Source organism: Gadus morhua, chromosome 13 (genome assembly GCF_902167405.1).
Source record: "Gadus morhua chromosome 13, gadMor3.0, whole genome shotgun sequence".
NCBI lineage: Eukaryota > Metazoa > Chordata > Actinopteri > Gadiformes > Gadidae > Gadus > Gadus morhua.
Genome location: NC_044060.1, coordinates 11,738,422 through 11,757,026, shown reverse-complemented (window position 1 = coordinate 11,757,026; position 18,605 = coordinate 11,738,422). Strand labels below are relative to the sequence as shown.

The following is an 18,605-nucleotide window of genomic DNA, read 5'->3' as shown; positions in this document are numbered from 1 at the left end:
TCCACAGCCTGAGTCGAGAAGGCTTCTCTGACACAAACAGGGCCTTGTGGCCCGCTGGTTTTCCACTTATTCCGCTTTATACTTTTTTGATTCATGCAGTAGGTTGAAGATGATACTGATCTTTTTTTTTTTCATCTGGTGAACCTTTTATTGGAATCTCAGACAATGATTATGAATTTAGAAGGCATGAATGAGAATGATTAATTTGATAATTAAGAATATTGTACATTTGAGAATGAGTTTTATTTTGTGAAGGCAGCAAAGGCCTTTATAATGCATGTTTCCATTTCAAATTATTAAACAATCTATTATTTTACCTCTCCCTTTCGGTTCTTTCGTTTCGGAAATAATGAAATAATATACTGTAGGGAAGAGTGGCAATACAAACAGACAGACAGACAGCCAGACAGACAAATAGCTAGACAGCCGGACAGACAGGTTATAGATGAAGCCTGTGGGGGGGGCTACTTGAGACATGTTGGCCTCCAACCAGAACAACTGCTATATCTCCTCTGCAGATGGAGACACAGGTGGGCGTACAGGTGGGGAGGGCTGTGATCTGCCAGGTTTTACTCTTGTTTAGTGTGTGTGTGTGTGTGTGTGTGTGTGTGTGTGTGTGTGTGTGTGTGTGTGTGTGTGTGTGTGTGTGTGTGTGTGTGTGTGTGTGTGTGTGTGTGTGTGTGTGTGTGTGTCCACCTCTCATCTCGACTTTTGCGGGAGGTTGAGCGATTCATTTCTGGAGCTACACTGCGCTCTTCTGGAAGTCTGCGGTACTACACAACTTGTTACGCTTTACTTAGTTTAGCTATGACTATTTTTATCTTTTATTAGACCCACTTTAATCGTCTCTCAAAGGGCTACTGAAGCTGTGATATGACTCTTAGGTGTAATAACTTTCCTATGGTTTAACTCAATCAATTATAAATCTGGATAAGGAACTCTTGACATTTACAAAATAGGCTGCTTCTGTCCATAGGCTTTAATAATAATTTGTTGATTATTTCATTGTACACATTATAACATAACTTCCAATACAAATTATGTAACTTTATATGATATATACAGATGGAATTTTCTTCGAAGGCCTACAGCTGTCTTCGCAAAAGCCTATGTGCTGCTTTTATTCTGAATTGAATTTGTAAATTCCCTTCTTGTCTGGCAAACTCTTCTAACTTCTGTATAAATAAATTCCCCCTGTCTATGAAAACAGCAGCTGAACCAAACAGGGTAATTTTAGAGTGCAAACCAACAAATAGCATTGATTTCTTGCAGCACAGAGACAGCTAATCAATACATATAGGCCTCCCCCGCACAAGCAATGACTCCAGATCAATTTGGAAGAAGGATGAGACATTTGCAGACAAACTAAAGTAGTTCTACAAAGTATCCTCCAGATGAGGAAAACCGTGGACAGATTTAACGAGAATCAAACAAACACAAACACACACACACACACACACACACACACACACACACACAGGCCCGCATGTGCGAAACTACACACAAACGCGTGTGGTGACCCTAGCATTTTAAACAATAACTAAACGTGTGTGCATTAAATTGTAATAAATGTGAATTCAAAATAAAAGTCTAGGTTAGTGTTGTAGGCCAAATGATTGGACTACTGGACCGAGAATCAAACGATACTCGTCGTCCAAAGAGCTTTTATGCTCCCTGTCCCTTCTGGCCTTATGAATGGCCAGATGATGTATCGATCTGTGGAGAGTGCTGCCTGCAGGTAACTCCACTGCGGTGGTCTCATCGCCCGTCCTTACAGCCATAATGAGCAGGGGCCCCCATCACAGTTTCGCTAGTCCAAAAAAGTCATTTAATTTCTCTTGTGAATCGATCAACGCACACTTGCAGACTCATAAGATACGATTACCAGCTCGCTTATATCGTATCGCGTTGTTGTTTAATATATAAATGCCCTTGGATGCATGCACTGCTTTAAAAAATAGGCTAGATGTTATATTGTTATTTCTGAATGTCCAAGCAAATGGTTTTAATTGAACTAAAACTAAAGGCCATCATAAAAATAAATATAAGACTGCTCATTCTGATAAACGATACGCTTTAGAATAAGTAGTCGTGTTCAATCACTAAGTAAATGAAGGACAATCCCATCTTGAATTTTTTTTCTTTTTTTATTATTAGTGTAGGCAACAAAGATTGACATTAAATGTCAAGAGTCACTATACCTGAATACAGAGAAAAATGTGACAGACAAATAGTGTCAGAGGAAAAGAAAAAAAAAGTTAAGACAAGGAGAATAACCCATCATGCAAGTTAAAAGCCAGAGCTAAGACAGACTTAGTAAATGATACAGACACTGAATCCTGTCATGAAGCAAGGCTGCTAGAGACATTAATAGTCTTGGACATTTGCCACAGCCTAGAGTAACTGAGAAACAACAGCTATAAATAAGTGGTAACCACAAAGGCACAGAGAGAAGAGCACTGCATATGACGTGATAAGCTGATGCTTAACCAAGCTGTTAGACAGATCTAAACCACTGGAGAAATACCTTTCTTGGAATACAAATACACTGAAACTCGTTTCTAAATCAGTCAAATATAAGTAAAGGATACATGATGAGAATTATCTTAAGGGAGACAATTAGTATTTTTGAGATATATTTGTACTTGAAATCATTCTTACTACCTTTAGGTTCAAGATGATATCACACTAATGATATAACTTAATAATTATTAAGAATAACAGTTAGACTGTAGACACACTGAAAACACTGCAAAGCCTGAGGGTACCATGGAAGTTTCCTGAGAACATCATAACAAAATCTGTGCACATATTTGCACAATCTTCATAACTATCAAACAATTCTCCAACAAGATAAGTGCATGGAAGTTTAAATATAAGACTTGACCGGTTAAGTGTTGACGCTTCATCAACAAGATACAACAGAGAACTAGGAAGAGAAATAAGATATTCAGTTAAACTGAGAATTTCTGATTTAAGTTTTGTAGTCCTCAAAAATCGACCTGGAGGGACATAGAAAAATTCAGTTCTCATTTAATTATACCTGCCTTAGACATTAAAGACATTGATTTCAGTAATATTTGAATGGATGACATTTACAAAAGATTAAGTCAAAATAAAAACAAACATTAAAATGTCTTATGTCATCTTTCACAGTTTACATTTTCCCTTCTTTAAGTATTCATGCAACAAAACACAACTGTGTGTCTATTCAAACTATATTCAAACTAGGGCTATAATAAAAGAGGATAACAATTGTTTTTTATTGAGCCTGGGTGAATATGTTAAATACATTTGAATTCAATTCAGCACTTTGAATCATACACCAGACTTTATTCTGTTAGAATAATTTGTATGTTTACGTAAATAACGATATTCTTAGAAATGTATTTAACGTTTGCTCATATTCAATCTAATTCAATACAATTCATTGCGGCTTGCTTTTCATTTGTCTCGCGACACCATTCTGCTGAATGTCTGCCTCTGTTCTACAGTTTATACTAGGGATGGGCAAAATGATTCTTTTCCGGGAATCAGTTCTTTCAGTTCAGTTCACTATAACGATTCATTCGTTACGTCAGATTACGTCATTTGACAGGGAATCTCAGATTTGTCTTTTGTTTTATGTCAAAAAAAAAAAGAATCAAAGAACCAGTTCTCTTGTTTTGGGGAACCAGTTCTTGTCGTTCACCTTCGGGATTCGTTTGTTGTGAACGAATCGGTCGCGACCGACTCATCCCTAGTTTATACACCTCACTTCCTAGACATCTCCAACACACAGCAGCAACACAAGGACCATACAAGGACATACCAAGCATCCCTAAAACAAGCACCACATGGGTTCACGCACCACACAGGTGGCTGGGCCTCTCAATGTTAGCTGTCGAAAATGTTAGTTAATAAGTTATTAGTCAGACCTTCTGAGAATGCTGTGTATTAATTGGTCACTTTTTTGCAGAACCATATATTAAATGGTACACTGCCTAGATAAATTCTCAGTCTCCCTTACTTTAGGGTAGAGTAATTTCCACAGCAAATCCCTATAACAACAAAAGAAAAGCCCACAGGTTGATATCTTCACCGAACATACAAAAACAATTCCCTTATTAATTCACAAACATTGACATTCAAAGAATGTTGTAATTCAGAGAGGTCACTTAAGATATCCACATGTGTTATTGTCAATAGGGAAGTTAGAAAAATTCCATTAAGGTGTCACCTGTGACAGAAGGCTGTCCATGCATCAATTAAGAATTAAAAATTGTCCACAAATATTCAATGACTTAATCGAACATTCAATATCCCAGGGTAACAGAAAAGCAGATTAATCTTGTCTCCACAGCCAGACAGAGCATTAGCTAAACTTATTCCCCCAAGACCCTGCCAGTCTCTATAAGCTAAACCCAGAGAAAGTAAGCAATTTCATCCAGGTCCACGGGATAGTCGGTGAGATGCAGCGGCTCCTTGATATCAAACCTCTCTCCCTTGTAGCTCCGCCAGCGGCCGGCGGGGAGGTAGATATCCCTTTCCTGCTTCCCCTGCTCCAGCACCGGAGCCACCATGAGGTCATCCCCAATCAGGAACTGAGAGTCAATCTTATAGGCTGTCTCGTCCCCCGTGGCGATCCACCACAAGGGCCGTATGATGGGGTCCCCGGTGTCCAGCACCTCCCCCGCCAGCTCAAGGACCCGGGGCGCCACCAGGCTCTCGTGGAGGGCCGTGTACTTACGAGCGATCTCCACCACCTCGTTGTCGTACTCCCAGGGGGGAATGGAGAACTGCATTGAGGGCATGAATGCCGACAGCTCCAGCCAGCGGATGTAGAGCTCTCGGTCGGGCAGCACGCCGTTGCCATCGGTGCGGTTCCGGTAGGCGTTGCCGCCAATCATGTCTGGCAGAATGAACTGATAGCCGAGGATGCTGATAGTGAGGACCGTGGGGATGAGGGATTTCAGTCCCATTTCGTAACCCCACACTGAGTCCCTGTCGATGGGCCTGAAAAAGCATGATATGTTCTGGGATTGGTATCCGCTACGCAGCTCGGCCCGGTCGTTGTAGGGGATTGCCATCTCGGTGTAGCGTCTGGTGAAAGTGCTGGGGTCCCGAATGTGATTTCTGGTGCTGAACTTCCAGGGGAGATAATTAGTCTCACCGGCGTCAAATTTGAAAGACGAGATCCCATACTTTGAGCGCAATGCACGCAAATGGGAGGCAAACCAATCCCGGGCTTCTTGATTTGTGAAGTCTAAAATGCCTCCAATCCCATTCCACCAGCGGACCAAGGCCGGCAGTCCGCCCGTGGGCTCCATGACTAACAGCCCTCTCTCCACACAGGTGTGGAATGTGGCAGAATCATAGTTCACAAAGGGGTGAGTCCACAGGGACACCAGGAACTTATCCGTTTTCAGCTTTTGGAACATGGCTGAGGCGTTGGGAAACTTGACCGGGTCGAACTGGAACTCCCCGTAGCGACTGGTGTAGCGGTCGTCCAGCTCCAGGTGACTGCAGTTGAAGCCATACTTGCGGATGTTTGCAGCGTAAGCCAAAAGCTTCTCTTGGTCTACGTCAGTCTTATGCAGCGCCCAGGTGGACCAGAGCGGATGGCGGAACATGGCTTTGGCCGGCACTTTGTTTGGTTTGTTAAAATACCGGCGCACCATGTACTTATGCATGGAGGTCACGTCCAGACCCACACACACTCTGTAGCTGAGTTCAGCACAGGGTTCCTCACCTGGGTTCGGCTTGAAGGGAGTGTCGTGGTACCGCGCCTGGAAGTACATGGTCCTCTCTGTATCGTTCCAACCCAGGTGAAAGGGCACAGAGTTATTGATTTTGATGGCCGTGGCGTTGGACGACAACCAGTAACTCTCTAAAATCCCACCAAATTCATCCCGGTGGGAGATGATATCACTGGTGACAAATGGCTTGGGAGACTGTTGACCAGAAAGGGCTATAGGCCAGTGTTGAATGGCAGACAATGCACCACCGTACCAGTGTGCAAATTTGTAGGTCATGGCATGTTCAACGGGAATGTCAGGGGCCAGTTCCTCCCAGCGCACGCGGTAGCACTGGACCGTATCCTTGGGACGCACGGTCTCGATGAAGAAGTTCAGCTTCCGGTCGGTGGTGCGGTCGCAGCTCAGCATCTCGCCCTCCTTAGAGCAAGAATCTAAATCCAGAGTGCCTGACCTGCAAGAAACGTAGGAATCATTAGAAATACTGACACATGACAGATTAAGCCATTAGGGCGACACTTTGAGCCAAAGCAGGAAGAAACTTCACCAGGAACATTTTTGCTGTCAATCAAGGATTACAACTTAAATGATTATACAGTGATAATACTGTGTTAATATGGAATCAATAAAACTGATCAACTGCATCAACTCCATATTATGGGTTATAGGCATTAAACAATCATAACCACACAACTGATCAATCCCACAAACCTGAAATCCATTCTGAAGACAATGGACCCTTGTTGGTTTCGGATGATGTACCCATCTTTGTTCAGGTCCAGCAGCTGAGTCTTAAGCAGCTCAGCTTTGCGGAGCGAAGCGATGTAGTAGCACCACGCAGTCACTGCTGATATCACCAGCACCAAGCCGATGATCCCGGCACCCACTAGAGGCCGAGAGTCCTTGGTGAGCTTCTGCTTAGGGATCACATCGGTGATGGTGCCCCCGGCTCCTCCAGGTACCACCTGATACATGTTCTCTGGTCCTCAGTGGTTTCCAGAAGATGTTGTTCTACAGCTCAGCTTTGCTTGACACCGACATGGCTTTGAGGTTTGACAGTGTGGGATTTGTAGTTTGTCTTTTGTTTGGTGCTGATATCAACGTTATTTAATTGCTTACCTGTCCATAGTATTTGAGAAAGGGAGAGAGGGACAGGGACAGGGGGAGAGAGAGAAGAGAAAAGATAAGCATAAAAAAACAAAACATGATGGCAATTAAGTGCTAATGTTTCTCTGTTGTGCTCAGCCTAATTGTCCTATTCCAATCAGTTGTCTGAATAAAGATTTGGATTATTGGTGTCTAATGAAATTGTTATTGGTGGCGTGCTGCTTCAAGGAAGCCCTAATGTTCACCCAACATTTAAAGCACATTTGTTTTTAATATGAACACCAAAGCAACAACTCAAGAACACAATAGTATTCACTTCAAACAGCATTATGAATACCCAAGACATTAGTAGTCTATGGGCACAGACAGAATTGGCTGCTCAATGCTATTCCAAGCTTCACTTGACAATAACATCTATTTTTTCTTTGCTTTAATGATCTTTAAACACTCCTGGAAGCATTTTAGCAAACAGACATCGAGAATTTGTTTTTGCTTTAAAAAAACAACAAATTTAAAAGCAAAGCAAAGCAGTTGTCTAGCTGAGGGAAGAAAGGATACTTCACTGCAGGCATTGTAATGTAGTGGTTGTATTGAACTGCAAGGCTCATTTGTATGTAGGGAAGTGGAGTGAGGTAACAGAGAAAGTGCTAGACCTTAGACCCAAGGTTGAAGAGGGAGCGGAGTGTACACAGCACACAAACCTGCATACTCCATCAAACAGACATGTACCACACATGGGGAAAGCCTTTCAACTCCTACAAATATCCAAAAGAGTTCTACAGCAAATATACTACACAATAAAAACTAAAGACCCACTACAGCACGTAGTCAAGTCACTGAAGACATATACTGTACTAAGAAACTAGACCTCATCCTATTAGTAAGGATAGAGAACTAAACTTCATGGCCGATGTTAATTTGGTTATTGCCGTTAACAAAGTGGATAAGAAACGATGCAGGGGAGGAGAATAAATTGAAATCTATCCCCCCCCCCCCCTTGATCTTTCCAAAGCCACAGGAGTCGATATTAAAGGATGTTCACTGTTAATTAGCAAACTAATGGACTAGTTCTGTGTTCAACCAGCCTCTGTATTGACTTTGCGCATCACAACAGGTTAGGAGTGATAAAGTAAACTTTATGATAAAGTAAACTTTATCAGTAAAATGTCTGTTTTCCATCGCTGCCTGGCTTATATTGCAGGGTTATATTTACATTGCATTTTAAAATGTGAATTACTTCCCTTTTTTAGGAAGCCTAGGCCTATATAAGACTGGATGTAACTTAAAATACAATCTAATGTAATCCATACGTTGTATGTGATTTTGAGCTTTATGAGGGGAAAAAGCACCCATATGGGCATATTTAGTCCTTCTAGATCTCAGGGAAAGATTATTGGCATTACTGCTGATACTTTAACTATTCAGAGACGCACAAAAAACAAACAGAGAATTGCTGATATGACATAAAACAGACATGGGAATATGACCAGAAGCTCCAAACGTACGGGCATGTGTATAAGGGTCCATACAGGCCTACATGTTGCAACAGTGAATTTAGGATACAGAAATAGTACAGTAGTAAAATATAAGCACGAGTTATTGCTCCATGGTACACAAAACTTGATGACACAACCAGATCCTGAGGATGTTTTTGTATTTTAAAATCGTAATGGCTTTGCTATTAAAGAAGTGTTGGAGAATGGCTTATGGTATATACTATAGGAGAATAGTAGCAGGGTATTCACAATCACATCTCGATAAACATTGAAGCGCTAACAAATCGTTGGGCTAAATCATGTGTGCACATTCCCAAAGTGTTGAACACTGTTCTTTCTCCATACACAAAAAAAGGCGTCTAAATGCATTGACTTATGGCATTAAGTGAATGTCCATGCTACACGTAGGCTCGGGGAAAAACATATTATTTTAATTTGATAAGCTGTTATTAGCTAGTTTAGATTTAATTGTACTTTTCAAGACCATGCTTACCCAGTGAGCTCCTCTCTCGCAGTCGCAGAAGTCTTCTGGCACAGTTCCGAGAACTGGCCGCCCCGAAGAATGCTCTGCTGTGCTGGCGCGCCTCGTGCACGCCCACCGACTCACAAAATAGCCGCTTCAACTTAAGACGCACGACGATGGGAAATGTAGTTCATCTGTTTTGAGAACAACATAAATATTCCAGAAGGAGACCACACTCTAAAAATTAATCGACCACGATCGGGTTAAATTAAGTACTTTTTTTAAAGTTGGTATTGTTTCAGACTTTTATTTTGAGACAAAGGGATCTATGCCTTTTGCAAGGGACGTTGGAAAGGGTGTGGCAGCATAGGGTCTGACAGATTTTCTCTATATTGATAAATATACATTTAAAATATCCACGCACAAAATCATAGGGTTTATTAGACAACCATACTTTTATACAGCTAGAATATCTAATGACATTTGTTGTTGATATTCCCGAAGTTCGCAGGGCGTAGGTTCTCTGATACAAACTCGGGGTGTATGATGAAGTGCCCGGCCTGGAAGGGCTTGACTACATTGAAGCAGCTGTATCCAGCACTGTTAAAATAAAAACATTTGAAAAAAAAAACGTGGAAAAAAACATTATAATTGGTCACTTGTCATGACTGTAATGTTATTAGTAATTTTTATTACCATGAATCCAGCGTGTTGGAGCGCCAGTATGGTTGTGGTTTGTGATTATGTTGTGCCGCAGGAGAGTTGGTAGATTGCAGCCTCCTCTGGGAGTTGGAGGCTGACATTTGCCTGTCAGAAACAATGATTGTTTTCTATTACCTCTACCAAGAGAGTAAATGATTTACTTTAGGATACCTCGTGAGATAACATGATGCAAACAATGTAGGCTACATCAGTGTGAATCGAATATAAGGGTTCAAACTGATGCATGTAGGCCTATCTATCCTTTAACCTATACCCTATCCTATTCTATCCATAACTCCTTGACCCTTGAAATGTGTGCACTTCTGGCCTTCTGACTTCGATAAATAATGAAAAATAATCTCTGGCACATATTTACAGATACTTTTCTAAATGCATTCACAACCATACAGCACAGCAACCTACCCCGAAATAAAACCTGGTAGACATGATGCAGCAGATTCTTTATTTATACCTCATGATGCTTGTGTACGCTTGATTGTCTATTCCAGCAGCTGTCGACTGAATTTTCTGAAATCCACCAGCAGAGGGCAGAGTTGCTGATGAACCGATGAAAGATATGCGTGGTAATTTGCGAGTTTGACCGATGTCAGGTCTGGTCTCTGAGACAGAAGCAAGAGTCATACAGAAGCCACATTTCTATAGAGCCATTTATAAGGATATTAACTTGTGACTTTAGATCATTTCGATTTAGAACATGCTATAATTGCATATTACTTTACATGTGCCAAAATTACTAATTTTGGTAGATGGTTATTAATGGTGACGTAAAATGAATGCAGATATAGGAGCAATTGCGATAATATAATGAAGTTATAGTGGAGGTACCTTGAAAGGACAGGTATCTAACTGGAGGGAATAAGGGTCGGCCCACGAAAGGAACAGCGTTTACTGATGCCCTTGGTGACCTCGAGCTGGAGAGCAGTGGCAGAGGGACCAGGAAGTCCTTGATGAACGAGAGGGAAAAGGATAACAGAGACCACCAAAGATAATTAAAAGAGCAATTGTTGTATAATAATAATCGCCATTAATTACTACTAGGCTACTACTAGCAGTAATAATAATAATAATAATAATGACACAATGATGAATAAATGATGAACTTTTCTCCCAAAAACATTTTAATAAAAATGTAGGCTGTTTAAAATTAATTAAACAGAATGCGTCCCTTCTTTTGTAACATCAACGTTTCACATTTCTCCGTAGGCCTATATTATTTACTGAAATATATGGAGGTCCTCTTCAAAGACCGTGAGCTGCTATCTTTTCTGTTAGTATTTACACTAGTTGTGGTTCAGGCTGTTTGACCCATTGCAGGAAGGAAAATAGTCAGAGAGGAAGTAGTGAATAATGGATGCAACACAGCTTTCACCCTGTACAGCTCAACCCAGTTAGCGGTCACCGGCCAATTACTACGAGAGGATCGGCTCTTGTTTACAGACCAACAGCAACGTGATAGGCTGAAACAATAACAAAAGATGACCTAATTGGGTCAGTTCACTGACTGCCTTTATTTAAACGCATGCATTTTCCTATAAAAAGTTTAAAAAAAGTAATTGTTATATATGTCTATTTCGATGATTTAATAAAATATATATACTTTTTATAAAAATGTAATTGTCTCCAGTATGTCGAATTGTTAAATATTTAAAATAAAAAATAAAAATGGTAAAGAAAACAACAACTGCAGATCTTGTGTTATATAAGTCCTAAGAAGCCATTCGGCTGTGTTCTTACCGGCCGTGGGTGGGGGTTGTTCCTACGGCTAGGGGACGACGGCCGAGGTACAGCCGGCTTCCCTCCGCCGGGGGGGACAAACTGCTCCGAGTATGTGCTGATGAGGTGCTGAGGACTCATCTTTTCTCACCGTTCCCTGGAGAACCAACCGTCCACGTCTGCTCCACGATCTGCTTTAACTTTGACACTCGAAGGTCAGTGGCAACCCCCCCCCCCCCCGCTCTCTCCCCGCTCTCTCTCTCCTCTCTGGTCACCTGCTAGCCCCTCCTGTTTCAAGTCTCACCTGTCAACCTCTGCCTCTATGCTGTTGTTGTGATGGGTTCTGTTTGTATCCACTAAAAGTAGTTTCTGGATTGTGTTTTGTTTCCCATGCAGAATATCACTGGTGTATAATAAATTCAATATTAAAACTACTGATCTACACATTGCCAATAGCGGGTTTTTTATCACAAATATGTGGTTTTATCCAAAAATCTTTTGATTTAATCAGCAGCTGGTCGGTATGTGGTCTTGGTGGCACTGAGAGGAGTCGGTTGAACCAGAACATCCCTCCCTGCGACCTGAGCGCCCACATGCTATAACCTCCCCCCACAGTCCAGTTGATTGAGCCGGGGGCCTCCCCTGCAGGGACCGATGCAGGTTCACTATCCATTACAGAGCCGCTCAGGTCTCCAGGTCTTATCAAGCCTTCTGCACGGCCCCTTTAAAACACACACCAGCACCCCTTCCTCAGTCCCCTTGGCCATCTAGCACTTAATACGTAATCAATCTTATCACAGCAAAGCAATCGTTCCATCCGCACACACACACACACACACACACAACCAGGGCCATCTCACATATTCACGGTGAACGTGGCTCCAGTCCATCAATAATTCACCAAGCTTCATGTCTCTTGCGTCCATTTCCCCCCCCCAGGGTCTCTGTGACAGCACCAGGCTGTTTGTCCCCCTACAGTGGCTCGCTGGCATGTTTAACAGCCAAACTCCAGTCAGGTCCAAGGCAACAGATGTACAGTAGGAGGGTGGGCGGGCCAAGGCGGGCGATAGCAACCGCACAGCGTAAGTCAGATGATAAGAAGGGGTGTGAGGGAAGATATAAGATCGCTGTGACCTATTGCGTTGGTCGCTTTGATTTTACATGTTATTCTGAGTTTTCATTCTTACCGGTTTTAATTTCCCTTTTCTTAATACACGTGACAATCAATTGAACAGTTTCTAAAGATGCATTCATTGTTTAATGTAAAATAGTAAAAGACCATACAATGTAAAACACAAGTACAAAGATCGTATTCTGGAGTCTTTGATTCAAATTCAAATTACTTTTCTCATTCAAATTGTAATTTACATAGGATGTATGCATTACATAGGATGTATATTAACTCGGGTTCCCTTTCATGGTCTCCTCATTAGGTAGACCAGCTGAGCCCAACAGGGACAGAAGCAGGCCGTTTCCTCAGACTTCAAAGCGCTGGTCACAGTCCCAGAACTCAAAGACCAACACTCATCCAACCAACATCAAGCATGCTTGGTTTTTAATACAGACTTGAGTTTTGTGTAGAGGTAGCCAAAATTCTGTAGGAGAAATGCACAAACACACATGCACATGATCTGTTAGTGATTTTGGCATCAGCACCAGCAGATGCCACTAGAAAATGCGTATGCTTGAACAGCTAACTAATTAATGAGCTAGCCAATTAACAAGACAATGGGGTTTGATCTGTTTGCTTTAAGTGTCTATTTTGTTGATTTTGGCAACTGCACAAGCAAAAAACAGAATTAACCAGACAATATGGTTTGATTTAATCAATCTAAGCAACAGAAGCAAAAGTAGGCACACCTGGATGGCATAGTACACTATCCCCAAGTAGGCCGCAATGCATCCTCCCAGGAAGAGGTCAAAGGCCGCTGGTTTCACTCTGGTTGAAGAAAACGGGAGGATTTGTTCAGGTTCATGCCTTACAGTAAGGACGGTATGCATTCATATGTTTAGGCTCACCAATTACAGTTTGGACGGTATGTATTCCTTTGTATATATTCACCCCTAGGACAGTGTACTGTGTATTTATTCGTGTAGATTCAGCCCTTAGAGTACGGACAGTGTGTTATTTTACCTGTACATCATCACTGGCTGATTCATTTGGTCGAAAAAGGTCATTTCAGGATCCCTGTAAGAAAGACATTAGTTAACACTGATTTCAGATTAAATATTGTAATTGTATTACTATATTATTAAATTTTGATTAAATAGCATAGGTCTTTATAAAAGACTGTGTTGATGTGTGTGCACATGTATGTTTGAGTGCCCAAACACACACACCCACACACACACACACAAACACGTACACGTAAACACCCACGTACACGTAAACACACACACACACAAACACGTACACGTAAACACCCACGTACACGTAAACACCCACACACACACGGACGGACGGACGGACGGACAGACAGACAGACAGAACCTTTTGTCCTGCCGGAAGGTGTGCCTGTGGACTTGCAGCAGGTATCGCCTGAACTCGTGCTCCAGAGAGTTGACCAGCAGCATTTGTCTGGGCTCCTTGTCCAGCAGCTGGGTGGCCCGCGGGACAGACGTCAGGATGGACATGAGGCTGGACAGACGGCTGTCCTGGAAGTCCTGCAGGTGGATGCAGACCCAACAATTAACCTTCAAGTATTCGCGGATAGTGGAAGCCCTGGTCTGTTTCACTACTTTTATGAATTTGTTTACCAAATTAAATAACCCAGTGATTAAAAATATAAATCGCTAACAATAAATTTGAACACGTCTTTCAAAACATATATTTTAATGAATCCCTTGTAACTCTGTATTCAATATTGTTTGTACACAGGACGTAGGTATTTAAAAAATGGCTTAGACAGTGTGAAGGCATCTAACGAAAATGGAATTCATTCATAGAATGTAACCTAAAGACCCCCTTCAATAATTGTACACAAACAACATTTAACAGCAGTAAAGCAATACTATAGGGAAGTAAAAGAGTCCTCACCATGTGACCCTTGAACACTTGCACTTCTTTTGGTGTACCCTAGATGACGACAGTGAGAGTTGTAGCTTGTATATAATCAAGAACACTGCACATTTCCAAGAAGTAGCACTTAGTGTATGAGTGAAAGTGTGTGTGTGCGTGTGTGTGTGCGTGTGCGTGTGTGTGTGAGTGAGGGAGTGAGTGAGTGTGTGTGTGCTTGCAGTTCTATGGTTGTGTGCATGTCTGCATGAATGTCTGTATGTTGGTAAGATCTCACCTTGTCTGAGAGATTAAACATGAACCTGGCCAGGGATTCTGCAATAATAACCCCGTTGCGTTTCAGTTTCCTGAAGTCCACCTGTGACCTGTCAGTCAGAATTCATCCGTCACCAACACAATCAGAGTCACGCTCATCTAGTGTGGCCTCTCCAAAGGTAAACAAGCCTGAACAATCAGTGTGTTCAATCGGCACTCACATGGTATCTAGTATGGACCCTCGCAGCTCTGACTTGGGGTCTTCCAGGTGAGACAGAGTGAACCCTGGGATTCTGCGCAGGGAGTAGCGCTCATGCTCCCAGGCTACTGTCGACTCCACCAGGTTGATCTTCTTATGGACCATCTCCAGTCCTACCCAGGGAAACCTGGAAGACACCACCTACACACACACACACACACACACACACACACACACACACACACACACACACACACACACACACACACACACACACACACACACACACACACACACACACACACACACACACACACACACGCGCCGGTGACCGTTGGGCAGTGAGAGATCACTCATTGGTGAAACTACGTGACCGTAGGGATGTTACCTCCTCCAGATGTTGGATGAAAGAATGCATGGGAGAGTCTGGTCTAGGAGTGCGGGACACGTGCATGTAGAGCGCATCGCTGTTGGCCAGGGTGTCCAAACACAGCACGAAGGCCACGTTGTCATGCAGTAGGCTGGACTCTGATTGGACGGAAACATGTCATCAGTCAAGTCATGAGTGTGATCAGTGTGTTGGATTTCAATCTGTGTGTACTAGGTCTTAAGGCCTACGCGCATTGATTAACATTGGCAAGCGGATGGAAGCGGATGTGCTAGACACTGGCGCTTTATGCTTGAGCCTGGAGGTGTGGAGGCCTTTAGTCAAATGATTGATTGTAAATGTAGTTTACCTTACATATGTCTGACACACTACAATGCATAAGGGGCAGAACTACAGTACACAAGAAGTATAATCTATGGATCTCTGGTCAGTTCTGTATGAAGGAAATAGATAAGTTTTACCAGCATGGTCCAGATTCTCCTCAATCCACTTTTTGGTTCCCAGAAAGTTGTACTTGCCTCCTCCAGTCAAGGAGAACATCAAATTATACCTAGAAATACAACAAATGACTGCATTAATGAAACCCATTGCAATTAAAGTAGCTTAACAGGAAAATGTGTTTTTCCCCCATTAAACATTATGTTCACAAATGAACCAAATCATCTTTTAACTGTTGTGTTGTGTTTTCCATTGTGTTTCACTGAATGCAGTGGAGTTGGATTAAAATATAATCGCACTATAACACATTTCTAATTCACTTGTATCTTACTGTGGTCTGGTGCTTGCGTTGCTGTACAGCCTCTGGAAGAGCCGGGCCAGCTCCAACAGAATGGTCACTCCACTGCCATTTGAGTCGGCTCCATGGGCCAGCCACTGTATGCATTCACATACAGACCGATGTATTCATACACAAGCAACTAAACAAGGATCGCTGTTCGATCCACATGAATGCCGACACATGTGTTTTTCCTTAAATCATTCATCATAAAATCAATTGTTGACGCATCATTTAACAGTTCAAAGCTCAATCGATTTATATTGTGCCCTCCAACGTGGTAGAGAACGTGACATTCAGTTTCTTCGGCACATGATGTAATGCCGAATCGGCTCATAACAAAAACTTGTGCCGCTTGGCTCCTGATTGACTCACAGGTGCAAGCCCGTAGGAGTCATAGTGGGCGGTGATGATGATGGTGGGCAGATCCAGCCCAGCTCCGGGAAGAACACCCTGAAACCACAAAACAAAGCAACGGATGCTTGGAAGGCGTTTCACCTGGATCGTCCATCATTGTGTTGGGAGTAATGGGCTCTTCGCTCACCTCCAGCGTGACTAAGGTGTTGTCGGTGATGGGCTTGATGGGGCTGTTGGAGCCCACCAGGATCTGAAAGCCCATGGCGGTGACCATGCTGCGTAGGACTGGCGACCACACGAAGCATCGTGTCAGTGGCACACACAGACTGCACCCATCTCATTAGGGTTTGTGTTTGTGTTTATCTCATCTGTCGCTGTCTTTTAAATATGGAGGGTATTGTGCTTTTGTAATGATAATACACTTTGTCAGTTGATCCATTTAAACCTAAGGAAATCAATTCAAGCTTGTCATATTAACATTTGAATCAACCATCCCTCCATTTGTACACATACCTCCATTCATCCATCCATCCATTTACCATCAATTCATTCAATTCCCCAGCCATCCATCTACCAGTCACCCATCATCAGTCGTCCAATGTTCCCGCTCACCTCGGACGAAGATGGAGGAGGCTCGACTGGCTGCGGCCTGTTTGACTTCTTCATACATGCAGAGCAGCTGGTCGTCCTCAGGCACCACGTACACAGGAATGAGGGTCTCTCTCTGCAACACCTCGCTCTCACTCACCATGAAGGACTGATGGAGTACAACAGATCAAATGATCCGGGCACGGTATTAACAAGCTGTCGGCTACAAACATATGTATTTCATCTTCCCTCACTCTATGCTTCTTAACATATTGAAATTGAACGCACGGAGCAATAAATATCAATGCTATCGATGATTGATAAAGGAACAATCAAATTAGGATAAACAGATGCTATACATTTCTACCTTAATATTAATTTGGTGAAACCACTAGAATGGCGGGTTATACAGTAGCAGAGGTGCTCTGAAGTAGGTTGTGGAGCGCACTCTAATGTAGTGAGGGTCTTCACCTGCACCGTGTCGAAGGGAAGGTTGGAGGTGTTCTGGGGCAGCAGGATGAAGATGGCGGCAGCGTTCTGTCGCTGGGCCTCCAGGTATTTCTCAGTGGTCAGGTCCGAGACCTTCATGACGACGCAGCGCCTGGTCAGCACCGGTTCATCCGCCGAGCGGGCCTCTGCGACCACGATGGCCCCACGACAGCCTGAGAGCGGGTAGGTGGAAGAGGTGAGGAGAAGACTTATTAATATAAAAGGACATTTATCCAAATATACAGGAAAGCAGAATAATTCGTTTATTTTCAATTCAATAATAATGCTCTTTGTTTCTATGCCTTTAAAGGGTGGATAGCAAAAAGCTCTCCACCCCTTTTGGTGCTAAAACGATCATTGATCATCATTTATCCTTCAAAGCCAGAGAGGACGAAGATCACAGTTGAAGATAACAAGGACAAAACCATTTGGTGAATCTCCAACATTTATTGCTTCACTTTCCTTTCGCACATTTGAACGCCGACTCTGATGGTACCAATTACAGGGACATATGTCCAAACAATACTATATCCCTTTTATTTTATTTTTGTTTGATGGAGCTGACACCATCCACCGTCCTGGCTCTTCACTGCAGGAGCCTTACCATGCTTCTGCTGGCCCAGGTGGTACTGCTGCATCCTGTAGGCTGTGAACTGGTAGGACGACGCGGCGGTCAGAACCGAGGGGAGAGACGACTGCACGCAGAGCAGCAGCAGAGCCAAGGACAGCCTCCATCGTCCGGTCATCGTGACTCCCGAGTCCTGCCTGGATCCTAGTGTGTCGTTATGCACGGATGGTTGCAGAAGATCAAACACATATATATGGATGTAGCATTGTTTCATAAAACCCATGGATTGAGTATTGTCCTAACATTTAACATTTCATATTTCAATATTAGTGTTAAAGGACCAGAGACCTTACGAAAATCCACCACGGTATCTTGGATCATGTCAATACAATGCTATGAAGGCGTGTAGCATCTATCACACGGCCTCATGTGATCTGCCTGGATGTCCTCTACAGGGTAAAGCCATCTTGGTGCCCTTCATCCTCAAATCATCACCACAAGTTGGGCCACAACACCAAACAGCATAAAATGGAGACTCACCCGTCCTGCTGGTAGATATGATTCCTCAGGGTCTCTTATTTCAACTTTGTTCCTTCTCAACATTACTACCTTGGGCGACGCATCACCAAAGTCCTGGGACAGCGAGGTAAGCCACAGTCTTCCATCTGCTCTGAGGGGATCAGGCCAGGCTAATCACACCTCTCCCCCACCCCCCCTCTTCCTCAGTCTCAGC

General features: G+C 42.9%; 2 protein-coding genes and 1 long non-coding RNA gene across 3 annotated transcripts; 1 reads left to right on the top strand and 2 right to left on the bottom strand.

The window, feature by feature from the left end:
- Positions 1–2,128: 2,128 nt before the first annotated feature.
- On the bottom strand, positions 2,129–11,474 carry myorg (myogenesis regulating glycosidase). The gene is made up of 7 exons (XM_030375394.1): positions 11,259–11,474; positions 10,350–10,467; positions 9,976–10,123; positions 9,498–9,608; positions 8,832–9,401; positions 6,447–6,854; positions 2,129–6,189 (listed from the first exon to the last, which is right to left on the bottom strand). The coding sequence occupies exons 6-7, from the start codon at positions 6,707–6,709 to the stop codon at positions 4,398–4,400; spliced, it is 2,055 nt and encodes a 684-aa protein (XP_030231254.1). The 5' UTR covers positions 6,710–6,854; positions 8,832–9,401; positions 9,498–9,608; positions 9,976–10,123; positions 10,350–10,467; positions 11,259–11,474; the 3' UTR covers positions 2,129–4,397.
- LOC115557522 (uncharacterized) lies at positions 11,305–12,766 on the top strand. The gene is made up of 3 exons (XR_003979198.1): positions 11,305–11,452; positions 12,177–12,319; positions 12,671–12,766. It is a non-coding gene; the product is annotated as an uncharacterized LOC115557522 (long non-coding RNA).
- Positions 12,457–18,575, bottom strand: zgc:109965 (M28_nicalin_like domain-containing protein). Its single transcript, XM_030375395.1, has 16 exons — positions 18,413–18,575; positions 17,909–18,076; positions 17,287–17,477; positions 16,840–16,984; positions 16,415–16,512; positions 16,246–16,323; positions 15,865–15,968; positions 15,557–15,645; positions 15,096–15,235; positions 14,730–14,908; positions 14,531–14,618; positions 14,275–14,313; positions 13,729–13,901; positions 13,372–13,425; positions 13,098–13,176; positions 12,457–12,832 (listed from the first exon to the last, which is right to left on the bottom strand). The coding sequence occupies exons 2-16, from the start codon at positions 18,048–18,050 to the stop codon at positions 12,776–12,778; spliced, it is 1,656 nt and encodes a 551-aa protein (XP_030231255.1). The 5' UTR covers positions 18,051–18,076; positions 18,413–18,575; the 3' UTR covers positions 12,457–12,775.
- Positions 18,576–18,605: the final 30 nt, after the last annotated feature.